Source organism: Oncorhynchus kisutch, linkage group LG6 (assembly GCF_002021735.2).
Source record: "Oncorhynchus kisutch isolate 150728-3 linkage group LG6, Okis_V2, whole genome shotgun sequence".
Taxonomy (NCBI): domain Eukaryota; kingdom Metazoa; phylum Chordata; class Actinopteri; order Salmoniformes; family Salmonidae; genus Oncorhynchus; species Oncorhynchus kisutch.
This window is the reverse complement of record NC_034179.2, coordinates 48,234,740-48,250,332: the sequence shown is the minus strand read 5'-3', so window position 1 is coordinate 48,250,332 and position 15,593 is coordinate 48,234,740. Positions and strand designations below refer to the sequence as shown.

At 39.5% G+C, this 15,593-nt stretch overlaps 1 protein-coding gene across 1 annotated transcript in view; it reads left to right on the top strand.

Moving 5' to 3' along the window:
- The window catches only part of LOC116374407 (CAP-Gly domain-containing linker protein 2-like), a 40,766-nt gene that overhangs the window by 19,836 nt on the left and 5,337 nt on the right, over positions 1–15,593 (top strand). Inside the window, exon 4 of the mRNA XM_031826830.1 lies at positions 11,586–11,710. Coding sequence (XP_031682690.1) covers positions 11,586–11,710 — 125 coding nt within the window. The remainder of the gene's footprint in view (positions 1–11,585; positions 11,711–15,593) is intronic.

Here is a 15,593-nt window from a genome sequence, read left to right as displayed (position 1 = left end):
CAACTAGGCTCGTAATTTAACAATTTTATGCGTATTCACAGATGGCATACCCACTAATATCCAGGAGTGGGACAACATTCCACAGGCCACAATCAACAGCCTGATAAGCTCAATGCGAAGGAGATGCGTCGCGCTGCATGAGGCAAATGGTGGTCACATTGTACACTGACTGGAGTCAAATGAAATCCATAGATTAGGGCCAAATGAAAAAAATTCAATTGACCACTTTCCTTATATGAACTGTAACTCAGTAAAATCTTTGAAATTGTTGCAAGTTGCGTTTACATTTTTGTTCACATTCTGCAACTTTCCTACCCACATAGTATCAAGGCAAAACCACTCTTGAAAAAACAATGTGTAAATGTTTTTCACTATGTGGAAACAGATGATGGAAAATGATGTTGTTGACATGAAGAGCACGTTTGCTTTGACCCTCGCTCCACAAAAACAATGACAAAACATTATGAAAGTTAAATCCTAACTTATTATGATTATGATTTACCTGCCACGTTCTGACCTTAGTTCCTTTGTTATGTCTTTGTTTTAGTATGGTCAGGGCGTGAGTTGGGTGGGTTGTCTATGTTCGTTTTTCTATAATTTGGGATTTCTGTGTTCGGCCTAGTATGGTTCTCAATCAGAGGCAGCTGTCAATCGTTGTCCCTGATTGAGAATCATACTTAGGTAGCCTGGTTTCACTTCTGAGTTGTGGGTGTATGTCTTCCGTGTCAGTGTTTGTGACCACATGGGGCTGTTTCGTTTATTCACGTTTATTGTTTTGTTCCAGTGTTCTGTTGTGTTTGATTAAACATTATGGACACTTACCACGCTGCACATTGGTCCTCCGATCCTTCTCGCTACTCCTCCTCAGAAGAGGAGGACGAGATCTGTTACATTACCTGTAAATCTGCTATCTTTTTTGATCATTCTGAAAGTCTGAGAAACCAGACCTGGACTGATTCCGTTTGCACTCCCACAAAAGGTCAAGGACTGCCATTTACACAACGTTCTTTCAACCAAACCACACTCTCTAAACAACAATTGGGTCACATTGCCATTCATTTACCGTTGGGTTGCACTAAATGGTCAGTTTTGTCAATCACATTGGATTACTGTCAGGAGATCCCACCGCTGACATAATTTTACCTTGCTTCTCCACTCTGCTCTAACTCACAGCTATTCTGTGAGTGTGTTGGTCAATATGGATACTGGATAGGGAGTTGTGAAACTTGCCTCTCTTGCAATATTGATATTGTGTATTTTGGTGCCCTACTTTTGAATCTTGAAGCTTTGTGATAGGCTCTGACTTGTATTCCAATGTTGTACACAATACACAATGGTAATCTCAAACTCCTGCAAGAGTAGAAAATTGTGTTTTTGAGAAATCCCTGGAAAGTTTATCAAAAGTATTAAATTTGAATGCATAAATGCAACTCTAATTCCTGTGGTTTCTCATGTCTGACCACAGTTTTTAACCACTTGCCATGGACTCCACCTTCCATGCTCTCTATGGATATAAGTATGTTTTCGCAAAAGCCTTCCCAACAGCCTCCGCCCACTAGAACTACTCATCAACCAGCACCAGCTTTCAAGGCCTTAAGCTGTGAGGTTGAAACCCTGAGTAATCAGTTGTTACCACTGGGATTAACATTGAGTAGTACCTAAATGACAAGGTAGCACCATGCCTATTCCTTCATGGGTTGTAATGGGGATCTGAAGGCCTAATGGTCGCTCAGTCACTAACATCCCCTGCCTAGTTAGAAGGATCTTGTTATCAGGGGTTTGGGACATTACAAAGTCTGTGTCCAAAATGGCACCCTATTCCCTTTGGTCCATAAGGCTCTAGTCAAAAGAAGTGCACTATAGGGAATAAGGAGCCATTTGGGAGGCACCCATAGACAATCCAGACAACCCTGTTAGTCAGAGACGGAGATCTCTCATCATTAGAGGGAAGACAAATGCTTTTTGAAAAGAGAGAACTTCTGTGGCCAAATATACATGAGTAATGTCTCATGTTGCTCTAGCTTTGATCTATGTTAAAGGACCACCCAGAGCATGCATGGGATCGTTTTCTTGTTGTCGGCCATGTTATGTTAACTTCACTGGAGGGCAGTTCTACAGCTGTAGATTAGGAAGGAGTTCTTTGATTAATTTAGTCTTGACAAGAGTTGTTTGACTTGTATGAAGTACATATTTCAGAACCATTTTGTGACTTTTAGGGTTGAAGGATTAACATGGTTGTAGAAGTTTTGCTCACTGTCACACCCTGACCTAGTTCACCTGTCCTTGTGATTGTCTCCAACCCCTCCAGGTGTTGCTTATTATCCCCGGGTGTATATATCCCTGCGTTTCCCGTCTCTCTGTGCCAGTTCGTCTTGTTTGCCAAGTCAACCAGCGTTTTTCCTTGCTCCTATTTTTCCCAGTTTCTGTTTGTTTCTAGTCCTCCTGGTTTTGACCCTTGCCTGTCCTGACTCCGAACTCGCCTGCCTGACCACTCTGTCTGTTCTGACTACCAGCCTGCCTATCCCCTTGTAATATGTTTGGACACAGATCTGGTTTCTAACTCCTGCCTGACTATAAAGACTGCCTATCGTCTGGTACTGTTTGGACTCTGACCTGGCAATGATTAAAGAACGCAATGGCGTTAAGTAAATTGCGGCTGTCACAGCTTTTGAGAGTCATGATGGCTCTCAGTGATGACACAAAAAAATTAACTATTGATTGAATTAACTATTGATGAACTCAGATGTAATCAAATTTACTCTCACCATTTGATAATGTATTGCTAAATAAATAACATTTAATATCGTGTTTGTTTGACTCGTGTTTGCATCTCAATGTGAAAAAAACTGTTTGCATGTTCTTCACAAAGAGGGCAACAGATGCTACTGAGCCAGATGTCTGTGTCAGGGGAGAAGCTCCAGGTGGTATCCGATTTTAAGTACCTTGGCATCATACTTGATTCCAACCTCTCTTTTAAAAAGCATGTGAAAAAGGTAATTCAAATAACCAAATTCAACCTAGCTAATTTCCGATTTATACGAAATTGTTTGACTACAGAGGTAGCAAAACTGTACTTCAAATCTATGATACTCCCCCACTTAACATACTGCTTGACTAGTTGGGCCCAAGCTTGCTGTACAACATTAAAACCTATTCAGTCTGTCTACAAACAGGCTCTCAAAGTGCTTGATAGGAAGCCCAATAGCCATCATCATTGTCACATCCTTAGAAAGCATGAGCTCTTGAGTTGGGAAAATCTTGTGCAATACACCGACGCATGTCTTGTATTCAAGATCCTCAATGGCCTGGCTCCCCCTCCACTCAATATTTTTGTTAAACAGAAAACCCAGACATATGGCAGCAGATCCACAAGGTCTGCCATGAGAGGTGACTGTATAGTTCCCCTAAGGAAAAGCACCTTTAGTAAATCTGCATTCTCTGTGAGAGCTTCCCATGTCTGGAATACACTGCCATCAGACACACATAACTGCACCACATATCACACTTTCACAAAATGCTTGAAGACATGGCTAAAGGTCAATCAGATTTGTGAACATGGTCCCTAGCTGTGTGTTGCCACTCCATGTTGTCTGTAGCTTGTGAGGTGTGGAAACACTTTGTTGCTTTTATGAATTTTGTCTTGCTGCTTTTTGTTTTATGCTGCTCTGTCTGTATGCTACGTCTTGCTTGTCCTATGTTGCTCTGTCTGTATGCTATGTCTTGCTTGTTCTATGTTGCTATTGTCTATATTGTAATTGTTTTTAATAACCTGCCCAGGGACTGCGGTTGAAAATTAGCCGGTTGGCTAAAACCGGCACTTTTACTGAAATGTTGATTAATGTGCACTGTCCCTGTAAAAATAAAAATAAACTCAAACTCAAACTCAATATGAGTTACACAAAGTAGGGAACTTTATTTTGAGAGGGGATGGATTGTGATTCTGTTCAAAGAGCGAGATGAAGGAATATAATGTTACTTTATATAATGTTAATGAACAAAGCATGATAATGATTAGGGTTAATATTATAACTTCCATTAGCACAAGACAAATCATTGTAACTACTTAAAGTTAGTAAATGACTGTATAAAGCAACAATATTAATATTAAAAAGAAGTATAACAACTAACAACAGTTGTAACACGAACTTCCATGTGTAATGAATACAATGGGAGACAGACTGGTTTCAAGCGCAGGTGTTTATTAGTAAAGGACCACAGGAGGAGGCAGGTAGCTGGGTCCAGGGACAGGCAGAAGGTCATACACAGGGAGACCAAACAGGTAACAGTACAGGCAAGAGGTTGATTGCCAATCTGATTTCCTATCATGATTTCCTAAGGTACAGGCAGGGAATAGGCAAAAAGGCATCGTAGGTGAGGATGGCCAAAAACTATGATACACAGGAGGGCTAATACGAAAAAATTATCAGCGCTCCGAATTAACCATGTAACAAAAACAAACAATACCTCACAATGATGGAGTGCAAGGAACTGAACTAAATAGTGTGTGTAAATGACCTACAGATGTGATCAGAATTCCGGTGATTGGGATCTGTAGAGTGAGCTGCGTTCAGGGTAGCTATGTGTTTGTGAGCTGGAAAGTGTGAGTTGGAAGCAGATGTTACACCATGAAATATGCAATAACTTTATGTTGGATTATATGGAAATGATATCCACATTTGTGAGTCCATTTCCTATGGCACTTCCATTTCCTATCTTAATAAATGATGTTGCATGAACACACAATTTTTTTGAAAAACTGTATTTTGACTGGAAAAGCCCAACAACTGCCCAAGAAACGGCATCGTTACACTCCCGAAAACAGCTACAGGCTGCTAACGAGGAGGTGATGGCTGAGAGGAGCCTGAGGGAGGTGGCTCATGCCTCCTGTCAGTACCTGTTTAAAGGGAAGCCAATGGTCCAGAAACATTCCACATAGTTAATGACTATTGCAGTATGGTGACATACTGTAAAAGATCACCGAACTGAGTGTGCACTTTGGTCTTTTAGGTAGTCCCGTTCATTTTCTTCACCTGTGCACAATCAAGAGTAGAAAGAGAGGCACGCAGGAATGTCACGTTTCAATTTGGGTTAGAGCATGTCATTTGCAAACAAGTTTAATAGATAGCACACGTAAGTTATTTAGGATATGCGTAATTGCCATGCATTATTGCACACATGAGATTTCACAATGATTGAACACATAGCACTCGTGAACGGGTTGGCACAGCAAATACAGTTGAAGTCGGAAGTTTGCATACACTTAGGTTGGAGTCATTAAAACTAGTTTTTCAACCACTCCACAAATTTCTTGTTAACAAGCTATAGTTTTGGCAAGTCGGTTAGGACATCTACTTTGTGCATGACACAAGTAATTGAAGGTACCACGTTCATCTGCACAAACAATAGTACGCAAGTATAAACACCATGGGAACATGCAGCCGTCATACCGCTCAGGAAGGAGACTCGTTCTGTCTCCTAGAGATTAATGTACTTTGGTGCAAAAGGTGCAAATCAATCCCAGAACAACAGCAAAGGACCTTGTGAAGGTGCTGGAGGAAACGGGTACAAAAGTATCTATATCCACAGTAAAACGAGTCCTATATCAACATAACCTGAAAGGCCGCTCAGCAAGGAAGAAGCTACTGCTCCAAAACCGCCATAAAAAAGCCAGGCTATGGTTTGCAACTGCACATGGGGACAAAGATTGTACATTTTGGAGAAATGTCCTCTGGTCTGATGAAACAAAAATAGAACTGTTTGGCCATAATGACCATTGTTATGCTTGGAGGAAGAAAGGGGAACACCATCCCAACTGTGATGCACGGGGGTGGCAGCATCATGTTGTGGGAATGCTTTGCTACAGGAGGGACTGGTGCACTTCACAAAATAGATGGCATCATGAGGATGGAAAATTATGTGGATACATTGCAGCAACAACTCAAGACATCAGTCAGGAAGTTAAAGCTTGGTCACAAATGGGTCTTCCAAATGGACAATGACCCCAAGCATACTTCCAAAGTTGTGGCAAAATGGCTTAAGGACAACAAAGTCAAGGTATTGGAGTGGCCATCACAAGCCCTAACCTCAATCCTATAAAAATGTCTGGGCAGAACTGAAAAAGCATGTGCGAGCAAGGAGGCCTACAAACCTGACTCAGTTACACCAGCTAAATCATTCTCTCTACTATTATTCTGACATTTCACATTCTTAAAATAAAGTGGTGATCCTAACTGGCCTAAGTCAGGGATTTTTTTACTAGGATTAAATGTCACCAATTTTTTCAAACTGAGTTTGAATGTATTTGGCTACGGTGTATGTAAACTTCCGACTTCAACTGTATACTTCAAAATATGTGAACACAGCAAACGTGAGAGCAAAAAAAAAGAAATCTCTTCGTCAGCAGGTGATAGATCAGAGGTTGGCGCGGTGGTATTCTTTTTATGATTCTGCACATCAGTCTTATGCAATGAATTATTTATTGATTCAGTGTGTGTTATTGATGACCACTGCTATTAGCACCATTCTCATGAAAAATGAGTTTAATATTAGCCATAATAGTATTTATACTAAAGCTCATTTAAACGAAAATCATAAATAATTTACATCATTTAGCAGACACTCTTATCCAGAACAACTTACTTATTGGTCTCCCGTGGGAATGAAACCCACAACTCTGGCGTTGAAAGCACCATGCTCTACCAATTGAGCCACACAGGACCATAATAATGAATGTTTCTTACAAGTGTATATGGTTACGCTTGTTTTTAATCTGTGAGAAACACGCTACCCCTGGTGGAAAGAGGCTGTATGGTACACAATGAGTTGCATAATGCATAGTTTACGTTACGTACAGCATCAGAGGGGTCAGTTTTTTTCATATTTTCTCAAATACTATTGGTTTATTTCCATGTCAATCAACGCTTGAATAGAAACGTAGCTAACACCCCGGATTTTGATGCTAACACAGTCGCTACAGTCCCATTTAGTTTTCATTGCAGCCTCATTCGAATGCTGCGGTTACGCAGAATGTGTACGTAATACCGTTAGGTAGCAGTAGCCAACTAAAAATATCAAACGTTTTAGACTTTATTCTCAAAATACTTTATTCTCAAAATTGTATTTCGATTTTATTATGGAAATATTGCGACTATTCACCAAATTTAATTTGGACATTATTCTCAAAATTTCAACTCTCTCAAAGTATTTTGAGTTTAAGTACTATCCGTGCAACAACAACAAAATCCAAGCATCACCACGCATCACCGTTTATTTTTTATGCATCACCGTTTATTTATTTTATCTTCACTTGGCCTTAATACTCTTCTGTAATACAGTATATATGTGCAAAATAACCCGTAAAGAACATTTAACCATCTCTATTAATTGTGTTTTATTGATGTATATTTCACTATCTGCATAGCACAATAACACAGTTGCTGGAAGTTATATATTTTTTGAATGCAAGGCAAACTAACGGACTCATAGGACTGGTCTTACACATCCTCAATATGTCTTAAGAGAGACTAGCCTATGGGTTACACTTCATATCACCTTACTGTATCTTATAATGCATCTGTCTAACCTCCATTTGAAATCATAGACAAATATCACAGCCTAATGCCCTGGTGTAGCTTTCTGTGTCTTGGCACTCAAACGGAGTTGCTTTGAGTCCCATCTCAGGCCAACTTTCAGATAAACAGGAAGTTAGAGGGGCAGTAGCCAAGAGGAGTCTTACAGTATGTTGCTGACTCGCTGTCTCTGCACTGCTGGTAGGCACACTCAGACTTTAATCTGTGAATCCTTATGCAGTCATCCATCCAACTCGCATCACAAGCAGCCCACAAAAGCCTCATGGCTTTCACACTACTCCATCACACTTCTCTCTTCCCAGCCCATGAAAATGGACAGGTTAGGGATGGAAGGGAACACTCAGTGAAATAGCAAGATCTCCTATTTTGTCAACCCAGGTCGATGTCTTTTCCTTATGTTTTGACAAGGTAGGTTGTGGTCTATTTCACACAGTATGTTTTCCTTGGTGTGAAAGCTGTTTTGGACATGGTGTGTCATGCTGTGCAGGTTTAAGGAAAGGGGAATACCTAGTTAGTTGTACAACTGAATGCATTCAGCCAAAATGTGTTTTACATATTTAACCCAACCCCTCTGAATCAGAGAGGTGTGGGGGGCTACCTTAATTGACATCCACACCAGGGGAACAGTGGATAAACTGCCTTGCTCAGTGGCAGAATGACAGATTTTTACCTTGTCAGCTCGGGGATTTGATCTCGCAACCTTGAGGTTACTAGTCCAATGCTCTAACCACTAGGCTACCTTCTGTCCCTATAAGTAAACAAAGTGAGTTAGGAAGAGAGGACTCAACATTCTTTGGGAGTGTTTTTGTTATCTCTATGTAGATTCACGGGTGATGGATGTGTCTTACTGTTACGTCAAGCTGGAGCTTCTCTTCTCAGAGGAAGTGAGGATGTGACAGTACTCGTATTTCACGTACAAATGTGCACCATATGTGGATGAGAAGGAGTGGAAGTCGAGATATTTAGCCTTTTTTGACTCACATTGACATTGATGATGACTATCATTATTATGATTTATTAATCATTATTATTAATAAATAATTATATAATAAATATAATATTATAATATGTATAATTATTTATATTTATTATAATAAATAACATTTATTAATTATTATTAACATGTATTAATCGATCAATTCAATCGATCAATTAATCGATCAACCCTCAACATTCATTGTGCAGTTTTTATCCTCAAACATCAGCAGTAAGTTCTTAAAACACGTCATGACAAGACAACCTACAGCACAACTGATTTGTATGAATTTGATGAGTACAACATAATAATTCACTGGAAACTGCTCTGTGCTGACAATGCCATGCTATCCATAAGGGCAGTGTGCTGTAAGTAAGTTATGCTCTTTTCTCTTTCCATAAAGGCAAGTACTGTAGGTTCTTCTCTCGCCCACTCACAAAAGGCCTCTGTGTCCCGGGATCAGTCTGGAGAAGATGTGACTCAAAACAAGATGGCAGTAGTCATGAGTCAGAGGTTGGGAAGTGAACAAAGCACTATTCTCCACCAACTCATTTCAGTGACAGACATTGTCCATCTCTACTACATTCACACACAACATTTTTTATGATTGTGGATAACACTCTCTATGAATTCCCTCTACCTCATTGTGATGTATTATAACGCTATGAGAATGGTGTGAGGGCATTATAACACTTTGCATCATAAGGAATTATAGAGCCTTGTCATAATGCTCTATGGATATAGTTATAGATGTTAATGAGCAATTATTAGTGCCTATTTCATGGATTATAATGCATTATGCGTAGCTCATAGGATTTTATAAATGTGCTTATAATCCATTATAAAGACAGTATTAATAGGAAGTTTTACCAAGTTGTGAAATGGAGTGCATTTTTTCCAGTAAATAAGCCTTGTGGAGCAATAACATCTCAGTCTTTGTTATTTGCATTTGTGTTGTCATCATACCATTTAGAAAACAATATCTTCTCACAGCCAGAGGTGGAATCAATATGGCTGTCTGTGAAAGAACAGGAGAGTCCTTTGGGGGATTGAAAAGAGAGTGAAAGCTATACCAGGTTTTGCCATCAGATGAATTTAGACTGAATTTCATTGTTCTGCTCCTTGCAGTGCTTTGAGTAAGTGATACACACTGGCATGGATGATATCATTGTTTGGCCTCTAGGATAATGACCATGATGACATAATGTGTGTTCATCATGTTTATTTAAAAAAATCCTTTATATTTCTTGTTTATGTGGAAAGAGATATGATATCGAATCGATTGTTGAGAATCTGTATTTATATTGGTTTATTTGTTTATTTTGGTTTAGTGAAGATCACGGAAAGGTTATATCACTCATTGGCGATTGGCCTGTTTGTTAGGTTATTGTTTAGGGGTTGGGCGGATGACTTAAACATTTTAATCAGTTGTTGATTGCAGATTACATGGCAATGAAAGTAATAAGTAACATAATACATTGGATTACTCTATTATTACTCTTAAATTAGTTTTAAAAACATTCAGATTACATTTACTTCCATTTCTATCACTCTTTTAATTAAACATGTACCCCTATTATTCAATAGAAAAACAAAGAAACACAATATCAAGTAATCTAAAACTCTTTTAATCTAAAACTCTTCACATTTCTTGTTGCTGCTGGATAATTTTCCTGCTGTAGCAAACTGGCTCAAATGAAGATCCTACATCTGTATGTGCTAACAGTGGGTTTACATTAAATACACAGAAAAAAGAAAAGAAAAAAGGGATGTATTGATGTGCACTTTTTTCCATTGTTTTTCCACGGTTATAGTGGATGTACTTCTAGCCAACTCGGGCTATGTAAGTACCGTTGCTTATATGTGAATTTGAGTTCGGAGCACGCCAGATGCATGTTGGATATGGTTGGGTCAGATTCTCCCGGAGAATCTGTTTTTTTTTCATGATATTGGCCTCCTTTGACACTAGCAAATCACATGCCAATCATCACGTGGGGCGTCCCAAAAGCATATTGTTGGTGCTGCTTGGCAACAGACAGCGCATCTCAGTATGAAGCGGTCTGCACAGTTCATTTATCTCATCAGCTGGTCATTTTTAGGTAAATGTTATTTAAATTGAAACATTTCAGGTAAATTCGCTGCAGCATAGGTAGCGTATAGCCTACTGCATGCCATTATGATGCTTGGAAAGTTGTATGTCAATATACAGTATACCATGTCTGAGTATCTTAGATTTTATATTTATTATTTTGGGGGGTTTGGGAGAGGACACAATATTGTTGTTGTCATGGCATTCCAAAACACTGAGAATTGATCTGTGTTTGCCTCGGTCCACTGTTTGTAGATGATTGAACTTTAGATGGAGTAAGTTTCTTTATCATCAGTCTGTCTGATCGCATTAGCGTAACCGGCTGTGACCTTTTCAGACATAGAATGTAGGCCATATCAGCTGTTTCAGTCATGCACGATTACACATCAGCTCTGTCGCTCCGTTGTCAACTCCGAGTTGTTAACTCCGAGTTGTCAACTTCGATGTCTACCCATGCAACACCAAGATGCCTGTCTGATTTCACCCTTATGTGTCTACATCCTTTAGTGTCACTATGGGATACATGCATAACATCCCAATCCCACCTTCTAAAAAGGCAACACTCCATTGTCACTGAAAGTAGCCCAATGGTTATTGTTACCTTTTTTGGTATACAGTATATACTGTAGCGGTGAAGGCGCCGTGCAGGATTACGCCACACTACATACCTTATTTATAAACATGTAAGAACATCTTTGCACAGTTGGAAAAGGATGTCGCAAACAACAGATCTTTTTTTCAAGTATGCATATTTTGGGGGCATCTGAAATAACAAAAATACCAAGAAACAAACAAGCAAAAAGAAACAGAGACAACCTCATGTCTACCTCAGTTGCAGTTGTTCTATATTTTATCTTACTACGCAAGGTATTTTGGACATGATAATTCCCAAGATGTTGCAGTTGTTCATCATGCTCCTTTGTATTTTCAGGTGGGGGGCACTAAGACAGGAGTGGTGCGCTACGTGGGGGAGACTGACTTTGCCAAGGGTGAGTGGTGCGGCGTGGAGTTGGACGAGCCCCTGGGGAAGAATGACGGTGCAGTGGCTGGAACCAGGTATCTCTCTCTCCCTCTCTGTGTGTGTGTCTTTCTCTCTCCCCCTCTCCTACTTGATCTAACTCCCTCTTTATTTAAATGTGTCTCTCACTGTCTCTTTCTCACTCTCCTACACACACACACTCGCATGCACGCACACAAAACCCCCACACAGATCTGTCTGGCAGATCAGACTGTAGGCCTAGTAGTGGCTTAAACAAATCTATCATGTGTGGTTTAGTGTCAGACAAGACAGCATCATTCTCTTTTTAGCTGCAATCCCACTGTATGGTAAATATTTAGAGCTAGGCCTTCCCCTCTGTAACACAATATTCAACTGAATTATTTCCAAAATGGTGGAAACATAAATCACTGTGCAAACAGAATATGACTCCACTCTCCAGAATATGACTTCACTCTTCTACCTACAAAATGAATCCCTAAATCAAAAAATAAAAATTGAGATGGAAAGTAGCTGTGCTAACATATACTAGCGGCAACATGCTCTAGTTTCCTCAACTTACATATTTGATGTTTGAAATATGCCTTAGAAAGCTTTTATTTCAATCCACTTAACTAAAAGCATGTTTTCCGCCTCTCAAAGTGATTGATTTCTATTAAAATACCTTTTGATGTGAAGGAATGCTCGACAGCAACTAGTCATGACTTGCATCACATTTAACAGTACTATATTATTAATGACATAATACATACTAGAACATTGATATAACTTTTCCAACATGCCACTAAAATGAATGTAATGTTTCCCAATAGTCTTGAAAGGCTAGTCTTAATTCCTCATTGCCACCTTTCTCTCATAACCTCTGATTAGAAAGGACTTGATTCCACTTGACATGATGGAACCTAGTAGTGAGCACCAATATCGATAAAAAAGTAACAATAAAATAACAATAACGAGGCTATATACAGGGGTACAGAGTCAATGTGCGGGGGTTAGTCGAGGTCATTTGTACATGTAGGTAGGGGTAAAGTGACTATTCAGAGATAATAAACAGCGAGTAGCAGCAGTGTAAAAACAAAAGGTGAGGGGGTCAATGTAAATAGTCCGGGTGGCCATTTGATTAATTGTTCATCAGTCTTATGGCTTGGGGGTAGAAGCTGTTAAGGAGCCTTTTGGACCTAGACTTGGCGCTCCGGTACCATGCTGTAGCAGAGAGAACAGGAAATTCACCATGTATTTACGTGGCCGAGACATAGCATGGGAATCTTTTTCTAAGAGATATACTAAATGCGCTATGAAACTCTCTCCAGTCGCTCCTTTACAGACATTGGGATGCATGATGTCCGATGTCAATTACTCATTAATTATCCCTTCCTTCGATGTTTTAACTATGGCCCACTTCCTTGCAAGGTAGAAGCAAAACATTTATTAAAATTTTACTCAAACATTTAAGGGTATTAGTCATAAGACTTTAAATAATAATAAATCATTTGGTGGGTGCTTATATTTGTCCTGTTTCACATATCTATTAATTGGAAATGAGCTTTTTTGCACATCCCTGCTCCCCCTGAGACACCTTCGGAGAGTGTTCGGCTACTGGCCCAACACTGTAACCGCTCGGCTACCCGCCGCCCTGTGTTTTAGCATGTACAAAGTAACACAAACAAAACAGGTGACATATCATACATTTAAAAAACCAACCTAAAACAATGAAATTGACTGAATATTCACATTTTAAAAAATGGGCAAGACAAAAGATTTAAGTGCCTTTGAACGGGGTATGTTAGTAGGTGCCAGGCGCACCAATTTGTGTCAAGAACTGCAATGCTTCTTGGTTTTTCACACTCAACAGTTTCCTATGTGTTTCAAGAATGGTCCACCACACAAAGGACCTCCTGTCTGTAACGGCGTTCTTCGTTTGTTGAAAGAGAGTCGGACCGAAATGCAGCGTAGTGGTTAATCATGACTTTAATGAACAAAGTGACACATGAAATAACTATACAAATACGAAAACAACAAACGGAACGTGAAACCTAATTACAGCCTATCTGGTGACACAACACAGAGACAGGAACAATCACCCACGAAATACAAAGTGAAACTCAGGCTACCTAAATACGGTTCCCAATCTGAGACAACGAGAATCACCTGACTGCTGATTGAGAACCGCCTCAGGCAGCCAAGCCTATACTAGACACACCCCTAATCAACCACAATCCCAATGCCTACAAAAACCCCAATAAGACAATACAATAACCCCATGTCACACCCTGGCCTGAACAAATAATTAAAGAAAACACAAAATACTAAGACCAAGGCGTGACACTGTCAACTTGACACAACTCTGGGAAGCATTGGAGTCAACATTTATTTTATTTAGCTAGGCAAGTCAGTTAAGAACAAATTCTTATTTACAATGACGGCTTATGAACAGTGGGTTAACTGCCTTGTTCAGGGGCAGAACGACATTTTTAGCTTGTCAGCTCGGGTTTTGATCTAGCAACCTATCAGTTACTGGCCCAACACTCTAACCACTAAGCTACCTGCCGCCCCAGCATCCCAGTGGAGTTCATGCCCCGACGAATAGAGGCTGTTCGGAGAGCAAAGGGGGGTTCCAACTCAATATTAGGAAGCTGTTCTTAATGTTTTGTACACTCAGTGAAAAGCCCAAGCGTCCTTCACTCGTCTCATTCATTAGTTGGAGTCGACTCCGACTCCTGTGGTTGGAGTTAAAAGAGTCAACTCTAGTCCTACTAGGAAGACACATTTTGCATTCTAGGGAGGACTGGCATGAACATGATACTGCCCATTTGCTTATCAACTTATAAAAGGCCTATGTTTGTATATAGAAGGTGATGTGTAGGAACTAGAATATTTCAGTGATATTTCTGCTGTGCGCAGCCTTGACAGATCCCATGGGATGATGCGGTGCACTCTACGCCGATAAACCTATTATTTGCTGTGTTATGAAATTATTATCCAAGCATTTGCTTTATTCCAAAGGACGATTTGCACAGGATTAATTTTTCCAAATGGATTTAATTTTTTTTATTTTTTATTAAATTGACTCTTATAACAGAAACCTGGGGTAGAAGGTTTTATTCTAGGCTTGAAGATATTTCAACGTCATGTCTAGACGATGACAGGCTACACTGATAACTCATGCTTGGCAGACAGATGTATCGGTGTGTCTCCATAATATTTAAATTGAGGAAGTGTGATCATAATCATTATTTTAGTGATCCATGGTAGACGTCCTTCCAAGTAAAAATATCCCCCATTATGATTATTTGAGCTGCAACATTTTTGGGGTCTGAAACTTACCTTTCTGGTAATAAAAAATAAAAAAAATTGCTAAGGTGTGCTCACTTCTGAGGACACAAGCTCAAATTCATACAAATATTCAGAAAATATGAAAAATCATGTATGACTTTTTTCCTATTCAAAAAAGTGGGGCAATAGGGCATGACATGATTGAAATGCTTTCTAAATATGGTAACAACAGTTTATTAGCACAAGAAACTCTGAGGGCTCGGAATAGGCTACCCACTGGTCACAGATGTCATTTCAACATCTAGTTTTGATTTACATTTGGTTGAAAAATCACCATGTCATTGGATTTAGGTAAAAAATTACAGGTGAGAAAAGACAATTCCCTTGCATTGATGACTTTTTGCAAATCCAATCCCTTTTCCAGGTTGATTCAATGTCATCATGTAGATTTTATTTGTTGAAATGACGTGGAAACAACGTTGATTCAACCAGTGTTTGCACAGTGGATAGTTGTTACAATGTTGCAAGTTCGCTATAGCAACAGCTTCGGGCCAGACACTGTTGATTTATTTGACATAATGTTGCAATTCACGAGCAACACTTCAAGTCAAACAGATAGAAGGGGAGGCAGACAGGCAGAGTAGAGAGATGAATGCATTTTTACTTAGT